The sequence below is a fragment of the Aedes albopictus genome, chromosome 2 (assembly GCF_035046485.1).
Source record: "Aedes albopictus strain Foshan chromosome 2, AalbF5, whole genome shotgun sequence".
Classification (NCBI taxonomy): domain Eukaryota; kingdom Metazoa; phylum Arthropoda; class Insecta; order Diptera; family Culicidae; genus Aedes; species Aedes albopictus.
Genome location: NC_085137.1, coordinates 501,583,432 through 501,604,118, shown reverse-complemented (window position 1 = coordinate 501,604,118; position 20,687 = coordinate 501,583,432). Strand labels below are relative to the sequence as shown.

General features: G+C 40.1%; 1 protein-coding gene across 1 annotated transcript in view; it reads right to left on the bottom strand.

The window, feature by feature from the left end:
• Positions 1-20,687, bottom strand: part of LOC109622563 (flotillin-1) — a 40,816-nt gene that overhangs the window by 11,205 nt on the left and 8,924 nt on the right. The window contains exons 2-3 of the mRNA XM_062854418.1: positions 4,503-4,578; positions 4,081-4,435 (exon numbers count right to left, since the gene is read on the bottom strand). Of these exons, the coding sequence (XP_062710402.1) occupies positions 4,081-4,435; positions 4,503-4,578 (431 nt within the window). The remainder of the gene's footprint in view (positions 1-4,080; positions 4,436-4,502; positions 4,579-20,687) is intronic.

The window sequence follows — 20,687 nt, the reverse complement described above, 5'->3', positions numbered from 1 at the left end:
AAACTCATCAACAACAATGGTTCACCACAGCATTTGGTTCGTGGCTGCCGTCCTTATCCTCGGTCGCGTCCCACAATTGCTTTCAGATTTGTGCTCGAGATGTGGCTTCGTCATATCTTCACCTTAGCTGGAAGTTCTTAGTTGTAGGGAATTTAAATAGTTCTGAAATATCTCAAAGGTATTTTGGAATGGCTATGAGTTTCACCCAGTTTACGGATCTGTGTAAGTTGGACTAGGTAACGTAACTATTTATAGCACAAATAATGACAACACCGAATGCAGATTTCAAAAAATTAGTTTCAAAAAAATTGAAAAACCTTAAATGTTTCAAAGGTACAGAACACTACCTACTAGTCTTTTAAGAACATTAGTAAATATGGTTCATTATTCATCATTATTTAGTGTAGCAGGCTAGCTAGCATTGCAAGTGTGTACTCCATGAAAGATTGGATGACCTAAATTATAACAAATTTATCATGAAGTGACTCTTGAGAGTTAAGAGGTTTAGGTTGTTTAACGTTACTATCTAAAACGAAATCACCTCTTGTTACAGTGGTTGTTTCTATAACTAAGCTCTATAACAGTCTGAATGGCCCAAAATATCACAAAAATATATAACAACGCTTATTGTTCCTCGAATTTCCTTGGTAAATACAGTGAATGTAACACTTTGAAACGTACTGGCAAAAGCAACTATCACAAGTGTAGCGCCTCAAGGTCTTCGAAGTAGTTTGGTTGATCTGGAATATTTCAAAACTATCTTGGAAAGACTCATGAAATGCCAGGAGGATTACAGATTACAGTTGGATGTGTAATGTTACAGTGCATTGTGAGAATAACTACTGTTACTGTCAAGAGCTAAGCTTCAGGACAGTTTGAACGACCGTTAATGTCTCAAAAGTTCATAATAATATATAGTAGACTTCAGGTTGGTCCAGTAACCGCGATTGATCATGCAACGTTACTCAGTATAGCAGATATGGCTGCTGTTACGAATGTAGACCTGAAGTTCTGAACTGCAAAGTAGTTTGGCTGACCTAGAATATCCCTCTAAATGACATTTCAGATTTCAAGTCTTCACGGATCCCAGCAGATTATGTTATGCTATTATTTATAACGAAAACACATAACGTTTTTTCTTGTAGACTTGAAGAACTTCATTAGAGGACAGTTTGGACGACCCTGAATGTCCCAAAGGTTTATAATAATATCAAGTGGACTTCAGATTGGTTCAATAACCACGGTTGAATATGCAACGTTACTCAGTATAGCAGATATGGGTGCTGTTACGAATAGAGACCTGAAGTTCTGAACTCCAAAGTAGTTTGACTGATCTAGAATATTCCTATAGTGTCTCTAAATGACATTTGATTTCAAGACCTTCACGGATCCCAGCAGATTATGCTATGCTATTATTTATGGCGAAAACACATAAATTTTTCTTGTATACTTGAAGAACTTCATTATAGGATAGTTTGGACGACCCTGTATGTCCCAAAGGTTTATAATAATATCAAGTAGACTTTAGATTGGTCCAATAACCACGGTTCAATATGCAACGTTACTCAGTATAGCAGATATGGCTGCAGTTACGAATGAAGGCCAGAAGTTCTAAACCCCAAGGTAGTTTGGTTGACCTAGAATATCCCTCTAAAAGACATTTCAGATATCAAGTGCTTGGCCAATCCCAGCAGTTTAAGCAATGGTATTATTTATGGCGAAAACACATAAAGTTATTCTTGTAGATTTGAAGGACTTCCTTATAGAACAGTTTGGATGACCCTGAATGTCCCATAGATTTATAATAATAACAAGTAGATTTCAGATTGGCCCAGTAACCGCGGTAGATTATACAACGTTACTCAAGTATAACATATATGGCTGCTGTTACGAATATAGACTTGAAGTTCTGAACTTCAAGGTAATTTGGCTGACCTTGAATGTCCCTATAGTGTCTATAAATGACATTGTAGATGTCAAGACCTTCACGGATCCCGGCAGATAGTCATAAAATATCCATCTGCATGACATTTCAGATTTCAATTATGCAATGGTATTATTTATGGTGGAAACACATAAAGTTATTCTTGTAGATTTAAAGGACTTTACTACAGGACAGTTTGGAACACCTAGAACATCTCAGAGTATAAAACACCTTTCGATATTCTTGACTAAGGTTAAATGAGTGCATATTACCCAAATCCCCATATCCAAATTCAGCTTCTAGAACAACTGATATGTCAATTATTTCGTTTCTCCAAACTTTATGGTGTTCAGGATGTTCTAGGTTGCCAGAAAAGTATCAAATACAAATATTCCCAGCTCCAAAGCGTTAAATTTATGCATATAAAGAATGCGAAAATGGTCTACTTCAAAATCCAGTAAAATTTTCTAATCATTGAGAATTCAAATATAGAAGAAAGATACAAAAAGTGAGGTTATGAAAAGCCATTGAAATATTCGATGACGAACCGCCATGTTTTGTTTTTCTTTTTTCAAATCTTCATCCAAAATACCTATCCGACGAGTGGCAAAATTTCTGTGAGTCATTTCATAAGCATACACCTCACAAACTATCGATCGGATACAACTATTTGTGGTCCATAAGAAGTGTTTCTATCAGAGCATCAAAAGCCAAGAAAAAAGCTGCCAAATATCGGAAACTAAACGCAACAAACTAAACGAAGTAGTGTGGAACACAATGTATCGGAACCATAAACAAACTTCTAGGAAAATACGTTTTCTATATGTGTAACCAAATATACTTAACCAAGTTTGCTGAGCTGATCCTGCTCACGGATTCACCTAACCTAGGTCGGCAATGCATTTGTATTGGTGTAATGTTTCATGGAAACAATTCGCATAAAAAAATGTAGGCGTATTGGTGCAATCAGTGTACAGAACAAAAAACTAATAAAGAAAAAAAAGCACATCACATATCATTGTGCCGATAAGACGGTGGTGATGGTGCTGGTCAAAACAATTCAAATTCTGTGTGTATGTGTGAGTGTTGGTGTGGTGGGCAGTTTGCGTGCATGTTATACTTGACAGTGGTATGATACGGACTGTTTCGTAAGAGAGTATCTGCATCACCGGCGAGTGTCAGTGTGAGTGTGCTGTTCGCGCGATCTGGCTATGGAAGCTTCTAGGCGAATATCAGAAAACACAGATATCAAAAACAGATCAACCAAGGCCGTTGAAAAGTGAGGTCATATGTCGCTGACTTTGATTGTAGTTAGTGGTGGTATTAGTAAGTAGTAGTAGTATTAGCGCAAGATACAATTTTTGGCCATCTGCTCCCTAAGGGTTTTGATCAACATACCTTAGCACCCTTTTACATTTGTTATTCAAATTATTGTAATTGTAGCGGAAAAACATACGAAGAAAAAGAAAGAAAGAAAAAATACACATTGGAGAAAAAACTATGTGTTTCTTTTTCTCTGGGAGGTGGTTGGGTTTGGTGGCAGGGATCTGGTGTTAATTGAGAGGGTTAGTACTGTTACTGGAGGGTGGTATTGAAAGGTGATAGAAAGATCGAGCGAGACAAAGGGTCTACTGCAGAATCTACGGAGTGTAAAAGATACATGGTTCTATCGGAAGAAGAAAAACTAATCGATGAATGAGACGAATGAGATAACAAGTTCAAACTAAAGAGTGCATCCAATGCCTAAAAGAGAATAGAGGTAGCTTAGCCGCTTGTGAAAATGATTCAGGAAGGGCGATAAACGAACCAAGTTGAGCCATTACGAGCTATATCAGCATTACGATAAGGAAAGAGCTAAACGCGGCTAGTAAACTGCTGCTGGCGCAATACGAGCAAGGTTTTGATTATCTTTTTTCGGGCATAATCAAAATTGACAAAGTCTTGTGCAAACGAGATAAGAAGAATCGTAACGTAACTCAAATAAACAATTGGAAAAGAATGTGCCAATTCGCGATTGAACTGCCTATAAACTAAGACGGAAGGATGAGGTAAGAAACTTGAAATCGTTTTGGGTAAAAGAGATGAGAAAGAGACTGATAGAGAGAAATAGAGAGAGAGATTGGGACTGTTAGGATCGAGCTCCCACGGGAACTTACCTCCTCGTCGCGGATGTCCTTCAGCGTGTACGAAACCACCGTAATGCCCATATTGACCAGATCCGACGAAGCCACCTCAAACACCTGCTTCGAGAACTTCTTCCGGTCCTTGTAGATCTCCTCCACGGTCATCGAGCCCATAATGGCACGCTGGTGACCTTCCAGCGTGACCAACGCAATATGCTGAATCTCGGCTTCGGACTTGCCGAGGAATTGTTCGCACGCCGTCAGCAGCATGTCCTCGTTTTGGCCCTGGATTTTAACCTGGGCGATGCCGGTCACGGAAATCGGAACACCCTGACTGGTGTAAACGGTGGGACTTTCCACCTGCAGCGTCATCGTGTTGAGCGAGATTCTAAAAATAGGCAAGTAATTACAACCGGGCGTTTGGGAGATTGATGGCGGCAGGCTGAATGTCGTACCGTTGAACTCTCTGCACCGATGGCCATACGAATGCACGTCCTCCGGGAACCAACAGTGGTTTCATGTGGCAGCATCCTGGTGAGAGGAAGATTCATTAATAGCGAGGGGGTTGGAAGACACGGAAATTCAATTTGGTCAATTAGCCTGATTGACACGGCCGATGGGAAAATTGAATGGCATTTCTGTGTGTATATGTGGGTCCGTATGCAAAATTGATCGACAAATAAGAACAATGTTGTCCGAAGCTGAAACATGATTCAACTGTTGCTTTATGGTATTCTAGTATACATTATCGTATGGAAAAACGGAGATGATTGGCAGGTTAACCAGTAATTCAATTTTCCATGAGGGACTATGTTCGTAATTTATATGTTTAATCTTTTAACGTACATAGAACATTTAACATTCATGGAAATAGAGTGCTGTTATTGATTCAAAAACCGCAGGTGGATAACCTGATTCACGCGTAATTCAGTGTTTATTTAATAATGATGATTGGCGGTGAATTCAGTATAAAAGTTATGAACAACAAGCGCTGGAGAGATAGATAAATCTTCTTCTCCTTATTTGTTTCTTCTACGTTCCCACTGGAACTTGGCCTGTCCCACTTCAACTTAGTGTTCTTTGAACACTTCCACAGTTATTAATTGAAGGGATTTCTTTGCCTGCCATTGCATGAATTTGTATATTGTGAGGCAAGTACAATGATACACTAGGCCCAGGGAAGTCGAGAAAAGTTCCCGACCCGAACAGGAATCGAACCTGCCGTCTCCGAATTGGCGATCCAAAGCCTTATCCACGAGGCTGACTGGAGATAGATGAATGCACATTACAAATTAATGAGTTCGTTTCATGCTATTGTTTTGTCGTGGAAGACAATGGATAGTAATTTAAAATTAGCAAGTAGCTCTAGATAATGTTACTCCAACAATCGTTGTTTTTCAATTTGTTTTGTCCGTCACTTCAAGTGACGGCATTTACTAATAACTTACAGTTTCTATGTGGAGCTGGTTAGGTTTTGCATTACTAACATCTTTGAATGGTTTGTCATAATAGTACGTCGACATATAGTTACATCGATCGCACGCACCACTTGCCAAAGTAAATCCTGATCGTGTATCTTTCCATCCCATCACTCTAACAAAAACTCCTCTCCGCGATAACTGCGGATACGCAGAGGCGATCTCGAACATTTCTTTCCTTCTTCGATGACTGTGTAAAGACGTAGCCGACGCCATTATTGACTTTTTGAACCTTGGGATTCTCAAAGATGCACACGAAGAATGGTAGGCCAACCACAGGCTTCACCTGTTGGTTCTGAGTATGTGCAATTTTGATTTACGTATTCAATCATGGATTAGCAATTACGAATTGTACGGTCAATTCAGGTAATAGTTATGCTTGTTTTTCAAATACACCTCAGGATTTTTTTTGTCAGAAGTTAACCAGGATTTCACACGGACCCTCGCGGGATTTCAACATGAGTAGAGAATGTTTCCAGTAGTTTTTCTACAATTGCTTCAAAAGATTTCAAAGTTTTTCCAAGACTTCAAAAGTTTGTTTTTACCAGAGCCTCCAAATTATTGGGATTTCTCTCTGTTTTCGATGATTTTTCCTTAAGGTTTTCCAGGGATATTGGCAGTTGTTTCTTCTAAGGTTTCTCGTACAGTTTCTCACGAGATTCTTCCAGAAACTTTTCCATTTATATTTCCCGAATGGTTTCCCAAAATGTATTGTGTATTTAGCAAGAAGTTGGATTATTCCGACTGTTTGTGGAACTGTTCAGAACATTCGTCAATAGTGGGAGTGTTTATTTTCCAACTTGGAAGCGCCGGGATTTGCGTTTACGTGCGAAATCTTCCTTGCTTATATTTGTTGTCAAATCAACTGTTTTACCGACCGTAGAAACGACGGCTGTTTCGAACGGTCGTGAACAGTTTGGGCCTGGACGGTCATTATACCGAAGCTCCTAACGAGATGTATCCGAGAGTTTTATCTGCAATATCTTCCAGAACTCCTTCCGGAATTTTACTACTTTCAGTTCAGGAATTTATTGAAAAGCTGTTTCCTGATTCTCTTTCAGAGGTTTTTTTTTTCAGTGTTCTTCGAAGCATTTCCCCTGGATCACTCTCGGGATTGCGATCAGAGATCTTCCAGAGATGTTCAGGCATTTTTTCAATAGTTGCTCTAGGTTGCTCCCAGAGTTGATTGTGGGACATACCGGAAAAACTTGTAAGAAGGATTTTGTAAAAAAACACGTTCTGGTGGGATTCGAACCAACGACTCCGTATTCGCTAGACCGGCGCTTTAACCAACTAAGCCACAGAGCAGGTAATGATTCTGCGGAACAGAAAGCCAAACTGACTCCGAAGCAACACCGTGAACATTCCTTTTTAACAAACCCATCCCTCTTTTTCGGCTTAGTGAGAACCGAGCTCTCGGCGCATACTGATTAGACAACAGCAAAACAAATTGCTTGGTGGCTAGGTATGTGGAGTGCGAGAGTAAGTCTCGGCTTCATAAAAACAATTCTTGTACCCAGTGTACAAGTGTATAGTGTGTACCCTTGTAGTCAGTACACACAGTCAGGCACAAACGCGAGTGTGTTGTGGATTGGCATCTAAGCCGAAAGAGAGCCACGGTGTGGCTTCGGAGTCAGTTTGGCTTTCTATTCCGTAGAATCATAACCTGCTCTGTGGCTTAGTTGGTTAAAGCGCCGGTCTAGCGAATACGAAGTCATGGGTTCGAATCCCACCAGAACGCGGCTTTTTTCACAAACTTCATCTCTCAATTTGTCAATTAGCAACATTTCGTGCCTTCTAAATACACATTTTTCCAGTATGTTTCAGACATACCAGCAAGTCTGGTAAAATGCCAGTAAAGGGCAATAATTATCATTGTTGATTATGGGATTTTATTCAGATTTCCGTCTAAGATATCTCCAGTTCTTGGTTCTCTTGGCTTCTCTTGGCAAAAATTTAAGATTTTTTTTCGGAATTTCTCCTATGATAACCACAGATAATGACCATGGTAGAAAATTAAATCTGAGATTTTATATGAGCAATTTTCTAATCAATTTAAGTGAAATACCGGTTATAATTTCAGTTGAAATGCCAGAAGAAATTCGGAGAAAAAGTGTAAGTGAAACCCAAAGGAGTTATTTCTGAAGTTAATTTCTGAAGGAATTCTAGAAAGAATTTCAAGAAAACTATCACATTGATTTTTTTTTTTGGAATGAGAAAAGCTGAATTTAATCTGGGAAACCTTAAAAATTTCCAAATAATGATTTAATTTCCCGGATTTATCTCCCAAAATTAAAATTGAAGAACATAATAAAGACATTTCTTATTATATCTAGTAATCTTGGAGGAATCTTAATCTTGAGCCTAATCAACTAATTGGCCACCCTTAGTTGCTACTCCAGTCTTGCCTGATCAGCTACACTCACACAGGAAACTTACAGATGACTGCTTGGGACAGTGTGTAAGTGTTGATAGTCCTTATATCATTGGGCGAGAATGGCGCCTGCTACGTCAGTTTGCAGGTCATAGTCAATGTAGAGGAGAGGAAAGCAGTGATAATTGCAATCGCTTACCCACGACCCCGTATCCGCTTCCATACAAGTTTATTCTATATTTCGAAGTGGTGCATGGATGTTGTTTGGTAGGCGAAGGGTGTGTTATATTACTATGAAGACGTGGCACAATTCAGTGTTTACATAGCTTGTACATAGGCGTGATTTGACAGATTGATTTCATGTACTGTGCTACGAAGTTGCAGGCGAAAAGTACAAGTCAGAAATTGAACCCAATACCTTCTGCATACGAATCAGAAGCAGAAGCTATGAGACCACCAAGATCGTCTTGAGATCTGTAACCTGGGAGGAATTGTTGAAGAACCGTTGTTAGATTTTTTTTTCCAGAAGCATGGTATGGAATCCGCCCAAATCGAAACAAATTGTAAAATTCTGTGACATATAATGCACATAATTGAAGCGAGGGATATCACCGAGGTATACATGACATATAATGAAAAAGTCACAAAATATCATGTGAACTTCCATTATACATAAAGTAAAAAAAAAAAGGTTCAAGAACCTTGGAACAATTTCTGGTAGTGATTACGGGAAGAGCTCTGGGAATAATCCCGAGAATATCCGTGAAAACAAAATCAGGCGAATCACGATCAAATCTGACTATACATGTCAATGGTTGCGCCTCCGTGATTGATCTGAGCTGGTACCAATTGCACTGAGATCCAAATGAATAAGGGCTGGGACACTCCAGTTATTCTTAAAGTGCAATTAAAGCAGCTCATACATTTTAGATCAATAACGGCGCCGGCCACGTCCTTATAGTCAGTTAGGAAGGGAAAGGAATGTTAGAGTGTGGTGGTTGTTGCTACTAAAGACCGAGATCACCTCTGCATCCCCACAACCAGCACGGACTGGGGTATTTGTTAGACGGAAAGGATGGGAGATCTGGGAGTCACCGTTGGGTCGGTGATGCGATCCATGGATAGGGTGTTATTTATAGTGTTCGAAAGGTGATAGATTGTGTGGTGAATAAGGTGAATAAGGTCAAGCGGCACAGCACGCTTTTTGGTTGCATAACTTGTAGGCGTTTATACACTGTGCTGTGAGTGGATGATGGAAGGGAGGGAAACGACTTTTTTTCAATTCGTTTCTGGTTCTAGCGATGGCTATGAACATATGAATATACATGAGTTGTATATGTAGAGAAGAAAGAGAAAGAGAAAGTGGATAGAAAGATACAAAGTAGGATGAAAGGGACGGGTCAGGAATTGAACCCATGACCTTCTGCATACGAATCAGAAGCGGTAGCCACTAGACCACCAAGCCCGTCATGAAAACAAAATCAGACGGATCACTGCAAGAAATCCGGTAAACTACACGGAAACCCCTGGAAAAATCTTAAAAAACAAGAACGAGAAGAATTCTATGAGAAATATCGAAAAATCTTAGGAGTAAGTCCATGGAAAATTCAGATAAACTCGGAAAGAAATCCTAGAACTAAAGCCTTCAGTACACGCTTTGCCAAATGTGCAAATATTTGACAAATTTATTTGTCATGTGTGTACTGACCAAATAAATTTGCAATAACATTGTTGTGCAAATATTTGCCTAACTTTGTCATGGCGAATATTTGCATATATTACAAATTGATCACTTTTTAAGTAAGTCAGTATAGCAAATATTTGGTCATGTTTGCAACACCTATCAGTACTCAAGTGGCAAACATGTACAAATAAGAGTTTGCCAGTTGTTTGTCACACGTGTACTGACCATTGACAAATAATAGCCAAACGGCAAACGTCTGATACGTCAAATAGCCAAATATTTGCGCATATTGGCAAAGCGTGTACTGAATGCTTAACACCGGAAACAATATTCTGAAAAAAGTCCCAGGAGAAACTCTGAAAAAATCTCAAGTGAAACTTTAAAAGAAATCCCGCGAGAAACTCTAGAAAATATTCCAGGTGAAATTCCCTAGCGCGGCTCCGTGGTCGTGCGGCTAGTGCCACCAAGCTCTTAGTCGCATCGTGCTAAAGAGTGCGGGTTCGATTTCCGCCGTAGCCAGGAAAAGTTTTCGGCTGTGCCACTGGGCGTTGCATGCTAGTCCATTGTCTAGTGTCATGCTCCCTTCAAAAAGCGAAAAAAAGCTTACTGGAAGCATTGAACGTGTCCGTGTCTTAAAAAAAACCAGGAAGAAACTCTAGAAGAAAATTCACGGAAAATTCTTGAAAAAAAAAATACAGGACAAACTTTGAAAGAAATTCCGAAAGGAACTTCTTCATATTCAGATTCGTGAAAAACTCCTTAAAAATCCTTGGAGGAGATCTAGTAAAAATCAAAGAAATAACTCCTATAAGAACTTTAGGAGAAATTCCGAGAAGATCTTTAGGGAAAGTCGAAAGACGAACATCGGAAGGAATCGCAGGAAATATCCAAAAGGAACCACCATTAAAACTCTAGGAGAAATTTCGCGGCAACATCTGCAATATAACCTGAGAGAAACACTTGAACAGATCTCCGGGTAGAAAACCTTAGAGGAAAATGTCTTTAGGCAAGACGCTCCGTGAAAATCCCACAAGGGACTGTGGGAGCAATACCGGGAAAACCCAATTCTGGTAAGATATTCTGACTTCTTGTTTAAACGCTGGTAGGCATCCGGAAGAATCTTCGGGAGGGATTTTTTAAAAGGAATCCAAAAAGATACCAAGAAAATGGCGTAAAATTTCGGAAGGAGTATTGTGAGAAATTCTGAGAGGCATTCCAAGAAGCATTTTTGGTTCCAAAAGCAAACCCTGTCGGAATTTCTGAAAAAAATCCTTGTGAAGGAATTCTAAGATAGACGCACTAAACTTGTTTATTCATACCTATAATGTAATAAATTATGTGGACTACTTCTATGAAGATCTATAAGTAGTACAGTTCGCTACTTGTTATTCATATGACTCAATGTTTAATTTTTATCAGTGCAAAATACCCATGAGTATTCAAAATAATCCCTAAGTAGTCCAAGTTTTTCCGTGTAGACACTATGGACACTATTGTTACGTTTGTAAATTAGTTGTGACGTATGTAAAGTAGTTTTAAGAATTTTCCATGAATTGGAGAATGCAATTCTTGGAAAATTCTTCGATTGTTGCATGGAGTGTGTTACGTTTGTAAATAGTTGTGAACATTTTGTCAGTTAATTTTCCATTTTATACTGTGGTTTGTACATCCGTCCCTGAATTTTAATGTGCATTTGTAGTGCTCCAAACATTTTAGGAATGATCCAGTACAAAACACACAAGCCGTCCCCTAACACGGACATCAAATTGTAGACGGCCTTGTGTTGTTGCTCAGATCGGGATGCCCCCTTAGGATTAGAAATTCCTAGACCAAAAAACAAGCTATGAATGCCGCAACAGATGCTGCGAACTAAAAGGCGAACTGCCAGAAAAAATACGATTACAGGATTGACTGATGGACCAAGAACAAAAATGAAACCTCGTCATCCTGGGTTCGGACTTAGTTATCTATTTGGATAACTGGGCACAATTTATGTTATGTGTTGCATGTTTGTGTTTTGTGCATTTGTAATATTCCATTTTATTTGTCATATCTAAGTTCCCAAACGAGAGGCCCGATACGGAAAATAAAATATACATTTATAAGGTTCCAATGTTTTCGTTACATTGGCGCCCAACGTGCGGTGTTGTGCATTTACAAGGTTCCAATGTATTTCGTTATACTATGCAGTTGCGATACATTACATGTAATCTCCATAGGCTCAAAAGGCTCAACTATTTCCAAAAATCAAAAAAAATAATTCATCAATACTTGAACATTCCAACAACGCATCTTGAAGTTTGACCCACTCCCATGCTGGTTTAAAAATAGAAACCCATCAATTGCCTTCGACAGATCCACGCGTGCGAACTACCATCAGCCAATGTAATAAAATCCAGCGTCGCCGCTATCGACAGAAGCAAAAACCATCCTTCTGATTGACGCCACATTGTCCGGTCGGTCCTGCCCCTGCACAACACTCGTCGTCGGTCGGTCACGATGATAGTCAGCCGCCGCGACAGAGTGGCACACTGGAGATTCTCCGGCATCAACCAAACCAAAACTCGGTGACGCTCGCTCTACTATCGCTGGGTAGACAAGCAACCAATCAACCAACCATATGGCTCTGATGCCGACAACATTAACGTCAAGAGTTAAAAGCCGTAACACTTTTGTCGTGCGCTATTTCTAGGTATCTGTTCGTTCCGGCACGGCGGCAGACAAAAATCGATACACCGAAGTGACACTTCCAGGACAGGACACACCACCACCGAACCGAATAGGAACCATACCTACTGCTTTGCTGATGATTGTGTTCGATGCGGCGAGGCAGTACATTCATAGCAGGCACCTAGTGCTCTAGTAATATCCTGTTGGATCCAGGATAAGTTTCTTCAACAGTTGTTGGTTGGATGGCAGTATGAATGCAGTTTTTCCAGTACTGGGTATTGTGTTACATCCCCTTTAACATGCAGGAATCGTTAGGAATGCTACATGTTAAGGACGATGTATCTTTGCTTACCGTCTTTAGTGGAGGAAATAGACAACTTTTATTAAGCCATAGATGCATCCAAATTTGCCAGTATAGCTAGGAACATTAGAGCAAGAATCTTAAATTTAATTTATTTCGCTGTAAAAGCGTAAAAGTACAAATAAACTTTTATTGAATATTGCGAAGGCCATATAACTTCGATGATATATGCTAATTTACCACAATAAAATCTATGAAAAGTTTCTATCAAATAGATCAAAGTTTTCTTTACTTGACGATTAAAAACTTTTAAAAGCTACATTAAAAATAACATCACAAAAAAATTGTTCATATTCGTGTAAAGCTTGGTTGATTTGCAAATAGGGGAACTTACGAATTTTTGGCCGTTATGTTCTCTTCGTCATATTGTTTTTTTTTTAAACCTATTGATCCCAAAATTGGCCTCAAATCTTTCCCTACCAAGCTGAATTATACTACCAAATTTCAGACAATTAGGTTGACAAAAAACCCCCAACAAACCTGCCGATAATACCCTTGGTCACCCTATATCATACAGTTAAAAACTGTAAAATCCACAACAAAACACAATGGATGAGGAACAGGTATTGGTTTGTTCCATTGATTTTCTATGAAATCCACTGTCACCCCTAGTAACGGTACGATGAAATATGAGAAACAGTGAAACAGATCTCCCGTTGACTAACTGTGGCCAGGATTAATGGCGCCAAAGAAGCTACGATCGATATAGCTTAGTTGCGAAGGAAGTTCGATTTCCTCTGCAGATGAGAAGAAGGAAAATATGTATAAACTAACTTGATTTTGTTTTTATTCTAAAGTTTCGAGTTAAAAAGGAATTGCTCAAGAAACTTCTTGAGCGATTCCTGGCAGAAACTTTCTACGGTGACTGCTATTTGAATTGTCATTTCTTCGCAAATGCGTACTGCGATGGAAGGAAAACCGGTTTCTTGAGCAATTCAGGCAAGGAATTTCCCATGCATCAAGATAGGCTGAGAAATTCCTTCTGATCTGCAAACAGCGCTTAAATCAAATTTCAAGATATGAAACTGTTTATGCTGACTGGGGTTGATCACCGTGAACGATTTGTGGCACTTATCGGTGACGATTAACGGAGACAGCTTTTTTAGCGTTATGCGTTTCGGCCTACTATTCTTCGGTCATTATCAGACGCAATTTTCGAATATTTATCAATATGGTCAAATTAAACTCTTGATTAAAAATAAAATGATATTGAAAAACATCCCAAAATGTGAAAAGCTTCGGAAAAAAACTACAAGTTTTCTGAATGATGACGTAGCAACCCGGAAGTCAGAAGCAATCGTTAACTAATCACAGCTATCCTGCTTATTTTACTTTCACTTATTTTTGTCATTCTCAAACCAACTTTTCAATAAACCACACGTTGTTAAACCAAGCTCTGCGTTTATAAAAGGTTATGGGCACCTCTACGAGAGAAGTTATGTGTGGTATTCCACAATTCAACGGTGGTGCAGGTTTCCAACACTGGAGCTTCCAAATCAAAATGTTCTTGGACTCCGCGGGCGTTTTGAACACGATTACGGAGGATGTACCCGAAGCACCGGCTGAGAAGAACATGTTTGAGGATCAAGATCGGAAATGTCGTTCATCGTCAGTTTCTTGGCAAACGAATGTCTGTCCGGATACGTTACCAAGAGGTCGGTGATAGCACTTGAAAACATCCCTGAGGAAGAGCTGAGTTTGGAGGTCGCAACCTTGCTTTTTTGTGAAAACATAGGCGAGTAGCCTTGAGTCGTTATCAACAGCGAGCGAAAAGTCTCTTTCCACAGAAGCACCTGTGCAACCGCCCGTACGAATAGCACACGATTGGGTTCGACACCGATCAGCCGATGTTGGTAATTATCTTTCGCCAATGAGCGGACGCCTTGCATTCAAGCCGTGCTTTTCATCGCTGAATATGCTCATCACGAGACATAGTTGGCTTGCGTGCACGTTTGTGTCGATATATTCGAATGCTTTATCTGTGTGCACCGCAAGCGTTCGGGCCGAACCGTGTCCATCCAATCCATTCGGTATGGCCGAGCCGAACAAACGAGCGCGATGCGACACAAGCAGATGCTCACACAGTCGTTTGCGATTTCCATTGTTTTCTTCTCATATCTTCGCTCCTGCTCATCGATGATCAGAGCACGGCATAATCGCGCGTGATTAAAATACAAATGATGAGCTTTATTGAGCAAGTAATCAGTGAAAAATAGCAACATTGGGGAGGTCGTGAAGCAACGCTTATTGGCGAAGGAGCTCGAGCGAACCGAACGTCACGAAGTCTCGGGCGATGTCAAGTTGGCAGCGTTTTCTGGAGAAAAGATTTGGAAGTCAACAAAGTTTCAAGGCAAGTGCCACAAGTGCGGTAAGCGAGGATATCTGAAGAAAGATTGTCGACAGAGAGGCGGTGAAGCTAATTCGGCAGATCAACGGAAGGCAGTAAGTTTCGTAGCAAGTCGCAAGACGGAGAAACCACGAACCGATAAGCTGGTGGTCAAGCTCGATTCAGGTTAAAGCGACCACCTGGTGAATGATGTAGCTGTATTCTCGGAAAGCCGCCGTCTCAAGCAATCAATCGAAATTCAAGTCGAAAAAGACGGAGAAACGTTGGTGTTCAAGTTTGTGGAAACTATCGCTGGAAGCAGTAACAAGAACACCCCGCTGATCATGAAGGATATAATCTTTGTTCCTCAGTTACGAGACAATCTGATGTCAGTGAAGAAACTGGCGAAGGCGGGCGTTGTGGTCATCTTCTGCGGTTCCGTAGCGGTTCTCAAAAAGGACAACGAGGTCATTGCTACTGCGAATTTGAGGGGAAATTTTTATGAGGTCGAGGTGGACATCCCAGTACCTAGTGGGTATTTCGAGTGAAGGAGGACGAGAATGGCCAGGTACGTTACAAGGCTCGACTGGTAGCGAAGGGCTTCCTACAACGTCAAGGTGTAGCTTTTGAAGAAACGTATGCACAAGTTGCCAAGCTATCAACCATCCGGACTGTGTTGGCAGTAGGCGTACACAAGCGATTCTATTTTTACCAATTCATTGGACGTCAAAACTGCGTTTTTACATGGAGAACTCAAGGAGGAAATCTACAAGTTCTTGAAGGCGTCCAGGCTCCTCAAATCATTATACGAGCTGAAGCAGTCACCTGGAACGAGAAATTCAACAGCCAAATGGTCAAACTGGGTTTCTACCGATCTCGTCACGATTACTGTTTGTACATCAGAAGCGATGAAGAAGATGAGCTATACGTTGTCCTGTATGTCAACGATTTACTAATCGCGGGGAGGAAATTGAAGTCCATCATTCGTTTGAAGCAGCAACTTTCAATGGTTTCCTGTAAGGTACACCGGGGCAAGTTGAAACGGGTGGGGCAAGATGAAACAGTGGGTTAACATGATGTTTTCTATTGATGATAATTAGTTTGATCGCCATAACACATAGTTTTTGATTCAAACTATCTTTTAGCAAAGGGTAAATTTCCAAAATTTATTGAAATCTGTTTCAAAACTTCGTGTTTCATCTTGCCCCACCCGTTTCAACTTGCCCCGGTGTACCTTATGACCGACGGCGGGGAGGCACGTCACTTCCTTGGGATGAAAATTGCATACAATCATGAAGCTGGAACTCTTCAACTTTCGCAGCAGGCGCATGTGGCAAGGATCGTGCAGAATTTCGGATTGGCTGAATGTAATCCAGCGAAGTCACCCATGGAGAAAGGACTGCAACTACAACGAGATGGAACCGACCGGACATATGCTTTCCAGTCGGGTACCTAGGCCGGTATCAACAAAACCCAATAGAATCGCACTGGCAAAGTTTAAAGAGAGTCGTCCGATACCTGAAGGGAAGTGCCAACGCCGTATTGGAGTTTCGACGACAAGACACCGAGCCGCTAATTGGATTTGCTGATGCTGACTGGACTGCTGATAATGAAGACCGGAAATTGGTTATCAGATATGTATTCAAAGTTTTTTGGATCAACGGTTTCATGATACAGCAAGAAGCAAACTACGGTGGCTACATCTTCAAGTGAATCGGAATACGTCGCCTTGAGTGCAGCCACTGCAGAGGCGCTTTGGTTCGCCGGAGTTCTTGAAGACATGAAAATCAAAGATCCGAAGACACCAGTAACCATTTTTGAGGGCAATAGAGGCTGCATCGCCATGGCCAACAATTTGGAAACAAAACGAAGCAAGCACATAGATGTCAAACACCATTTCATCAGGGATCATATTGCTGCAGGACGAATCAAAGTGAAGGCTGTCGGTACTCAAGAACAATTAGCTGACGTTTTCACCAAGTCCCTGGACCCTGGACGGCTTCAAGAGATGCGAAGGAATCTAGGGCTCAATGATTGAGAGGGGGTGATGACGTAGAAACCCGGAAGTCAGAAGCAATCGTTAACTAATCACAGAAATACTGCTTCTTTGACTTTTACTTATGTTGAATTCGTTTTTGAACCTGCACGGAGAAACTGAAAAACTCAAAATTAGGTACTTTTAAACTCAATTTTGAGTTCTTTTTCATCTCCCTTTTCATACGCTCTTTCTATTGTTGTCAGAGAGTAAAGAGAGAAACATCCCAACTTTTGCAGTTGCGTGCGTCAAGCCAACACTGAGTTTCTAGCACAGTACTCAAATTTGAGTGAATACAACCTAGTCGAAATTTCAGTTGGGTGAAAAAAAACTTGAAATTAGTTATTTTTTTTCACATGGAAGCAAGCGGGAACAACCCAATATAAACATCGATTCCATCAACTCAAAATTGGCTTGACGCACGCAACCCCGAAGTTGAGTGGAAAGAACTCACTTTTGGGTAGTTTCGTCTCTCCGTGTGGGTTGGAACTGGATCGGTGGAAAATGTGTAAACAAACAAACGTCAAACGAATTTCAGCACAAGCGAACCTGAGTCGGGTAGATGTTGCAACTGTGATCTGATCCAGTTCCAACCCAGGTTGGAACTGAATCAAAAACGAAAACGACATTATACTCGTCATTCTCAAACCATCTATTCAATAAACCACACGTTGTTAATCCAAGCTCTGCGTTTACAAAACTAAATTAATTATTAAAGTTTAAAGTTTGTAAATCTAAAAAAACGCCTTAAAGTGTACAATTCTATAAAATGTGGGATTCCTTCCGAAAAAATGAATCCCTCCAGGAACACCTTCAAAAATTTCTTCAGGTATTTCTTCAAACGTCTTGCAGGGTCTGATAGTGTTTGTTTCAGGGAAAGGATTTCGCTAGAGCTTGCTCCAATAGTCCCATCTCGAATCATTGCGCAAGAATTCTTTCAGAAAACTCTACCAGAGAGAGAGAGACGATTCAAAAATTAATCGAGTAATTCCTTCTTAATTTTCTACAGAAAATCCTTTAGAAGCCAAGTTAGAAGCTTATCCAAGGATTACTTCAATTATTCATCCCGAAATTACAGCAGACTTGGATTCTATCAGATTTTTTTTCCTGGGATTGAATGTCTTCCAGGATTTTTTTTAATCCCTCTTGGGATTTCCAAGGAATTCCTCATGAGATTACTTCCAGGATTCCTTCTGGGGTTTCTTCAGGATTTTTTCCAGTTATTCCTCCAAGAATGTCTACAGAAATTCCACCAGGGATTCACACGAAAATTTCACATGGGATTCTTTCAAGAACAGCTCCGAGGATTATTGTGAAAATTCATCCAAGGGTTTCTCAAGAAACTCTTTCTGGGATTCCTTCAGGAACTCCTCCAGACTTCATTCAGGAATTCCTCCAGGAAGTGTTTACAGATGCCCTTAGGAGTTCCTCTTGGGATTGCTTCCGAGATTCCTCCTGGGGATCTTCCGGAAGTCCACAAGGGAATTTTTCAGGAATTGCTACAGGGACTCCTTCAGAAGTTCCTCCATGAACTCTTCTTGGGATATCTGCAGTATTTTCTCAAGAATTCCTTCTGCGATTTCTTCAGAAATTCTTTCTGCAGTTTCTTCAGGAACTCCTCTTTAGATTTCTTCAGGTATTTATTCTGCGATTTCTTCAGGAATTCTTCCTGGGATTCCTCCAGGAATTATTCCAAGGATTTCTCCAGGAAGTCATCCAGAGATTTCTCCAGGAATTCCTATTGGAATTCCTCCGGGAGATTCCTCTAGAGATACCTCCAGAAATTCCTCCAAGGAATTCCCCAAGAATTCCTGCAAGGATTCCTCCAGGAATACCTGTGGGGCTTCTTCCCAGAATTCCTCCAGGATCCCCGGATTCCTCCAGGAATTCCATTTTATGAGTAACGACCGCCTTTGCGACCACTGAACAAATTACGCCAAATGAGCCTTTAAATCGCATGATGATTGCTTATTATAAACATCTCCAAATGATTGATTTCACCATGTCTAGGCAAAATTTTATAACATAATTACATACTATTAGAAAAAGAAAACATTTAAAAACACTAGTTAATTTATTTTTTTTAAATATTCTTCGAATATTTTTTTTATAAATTAGGAAATAAGAAAAATAATATATGTATAATGTGCTAGTCTTCATCGGTTGAAGAAATGAAGAAATAGAAATTTAAAAAAAATCCTTGAGGAATTCCTTAACAGAAACCTCCGAGAATTACTGCAGGGATTCCTTCAGAAAATTGTCTAAAAATTCCTCCAGGGATTCCTCAAGAGATATCTCCAGTAACTCCTCCAAGAATTGCTCCAGGAATTCCTCCAAACTCTTCCAAAATTTTCTCCAGGAATTACCCTAGGAATTCATCCAAGAATTCATCCAGGAATTCTTCCAGGAATCTCCAGGAATTCCTCCACAAATTCCTTACGAAGTTCCTCCAGGAATTTCTCCAGGGATTGCTCCAGATTTTTTCTAATAATTCTTCCATGAATTCCTCAAGGCATTTATTCAGAAATTTCCTCCCAAAGTTCCTCTCCCAAAGTTTTTTCCATGGATTTATCAAGGGATTCCTCCTGGAAATCTTTATGGAATTTCCCAGAGATTTCTTCTGAAGCTCCACTCGGATTTCATCATGAATTTCTTCAAGGATTCATCTAAGAATTTCTCTAGGGATTCCTCCACGAAGTCTTCCTGGAATTCCTCTAGAATTTTATGCAGGAATTGTTCCAGGAATTTATCCAGGAAATCTTCCAGCGATGCTCCCAGAAATTCTTCCTGGAATTTCTCCAGGAATCCAGTTAGGAATACCTCCAGGAATTTATCCAGGTATTCTTCTAGACATTTGGCCAGGAATTCCTCCAAGCATTTCTCCAGGGATTTCTCCCAGAATTACTCAAGGAATTTCCGCAGCAGTACATCCAGGAATTTTTCTACGAATTATTTCAAAGATTGCTCCAGAAATTCATCCAGGAATTTCTCCAGAGATTCCTCTTGGAGTTCCATCACGGATTTCTTCAGAAATTCTTTCCAGGGATTCCTCCAGGATTTTCATCCAGGAATTTATCCAGACTCCCTCAAAAATTCTTCCTAGAATTCCTCCAGGAATTCCCCCAACAATTCATCTAGGAGTTCCTCCAGGAATTCCTCCAGGGATTCCTCCATGAGTTCTTCCTGGAATTGGGGTTTTAAATTAAGAAAAATGTATCGATTTTTTTATTTTATACGAAAGAGCACCTTTTTCTGAGCCACTATGATTTTTTTTCAGATTTTTAGAACTTTATTTTGAAAATCAATTTCAGTGGCGACTCGTAACCTCACTTTTTACCTGTTCAACGACCCTAAAACTTGTATTTGCGGAGAGTACAGGACCAGGATCAAATTGAAAATGGACGGAAACGACTATTCTCGTCATTTTCTACAAATTACAAACCAATTTGTTAAGAAAATTCAAGAATTTACATTCGTTGAACAGGTAGATTTGAGGTAAGGGAATCGCCACTGATCAATTTCAAATAGATTTTTTGAAATCACCTTTTGACAGCTGGGTAACTGTTTGACAGTTCCATCCAGTACAAAATGCGACGAGGGGTGATTCGACAAATCGCTCCCATACAAACTTTAAATTGATTTTTAAATAGGTTCCCGAGCACCAAAATTCATGAAAATTTGGATTTTGGCTCAGTTTTGCATGCAGATTCAG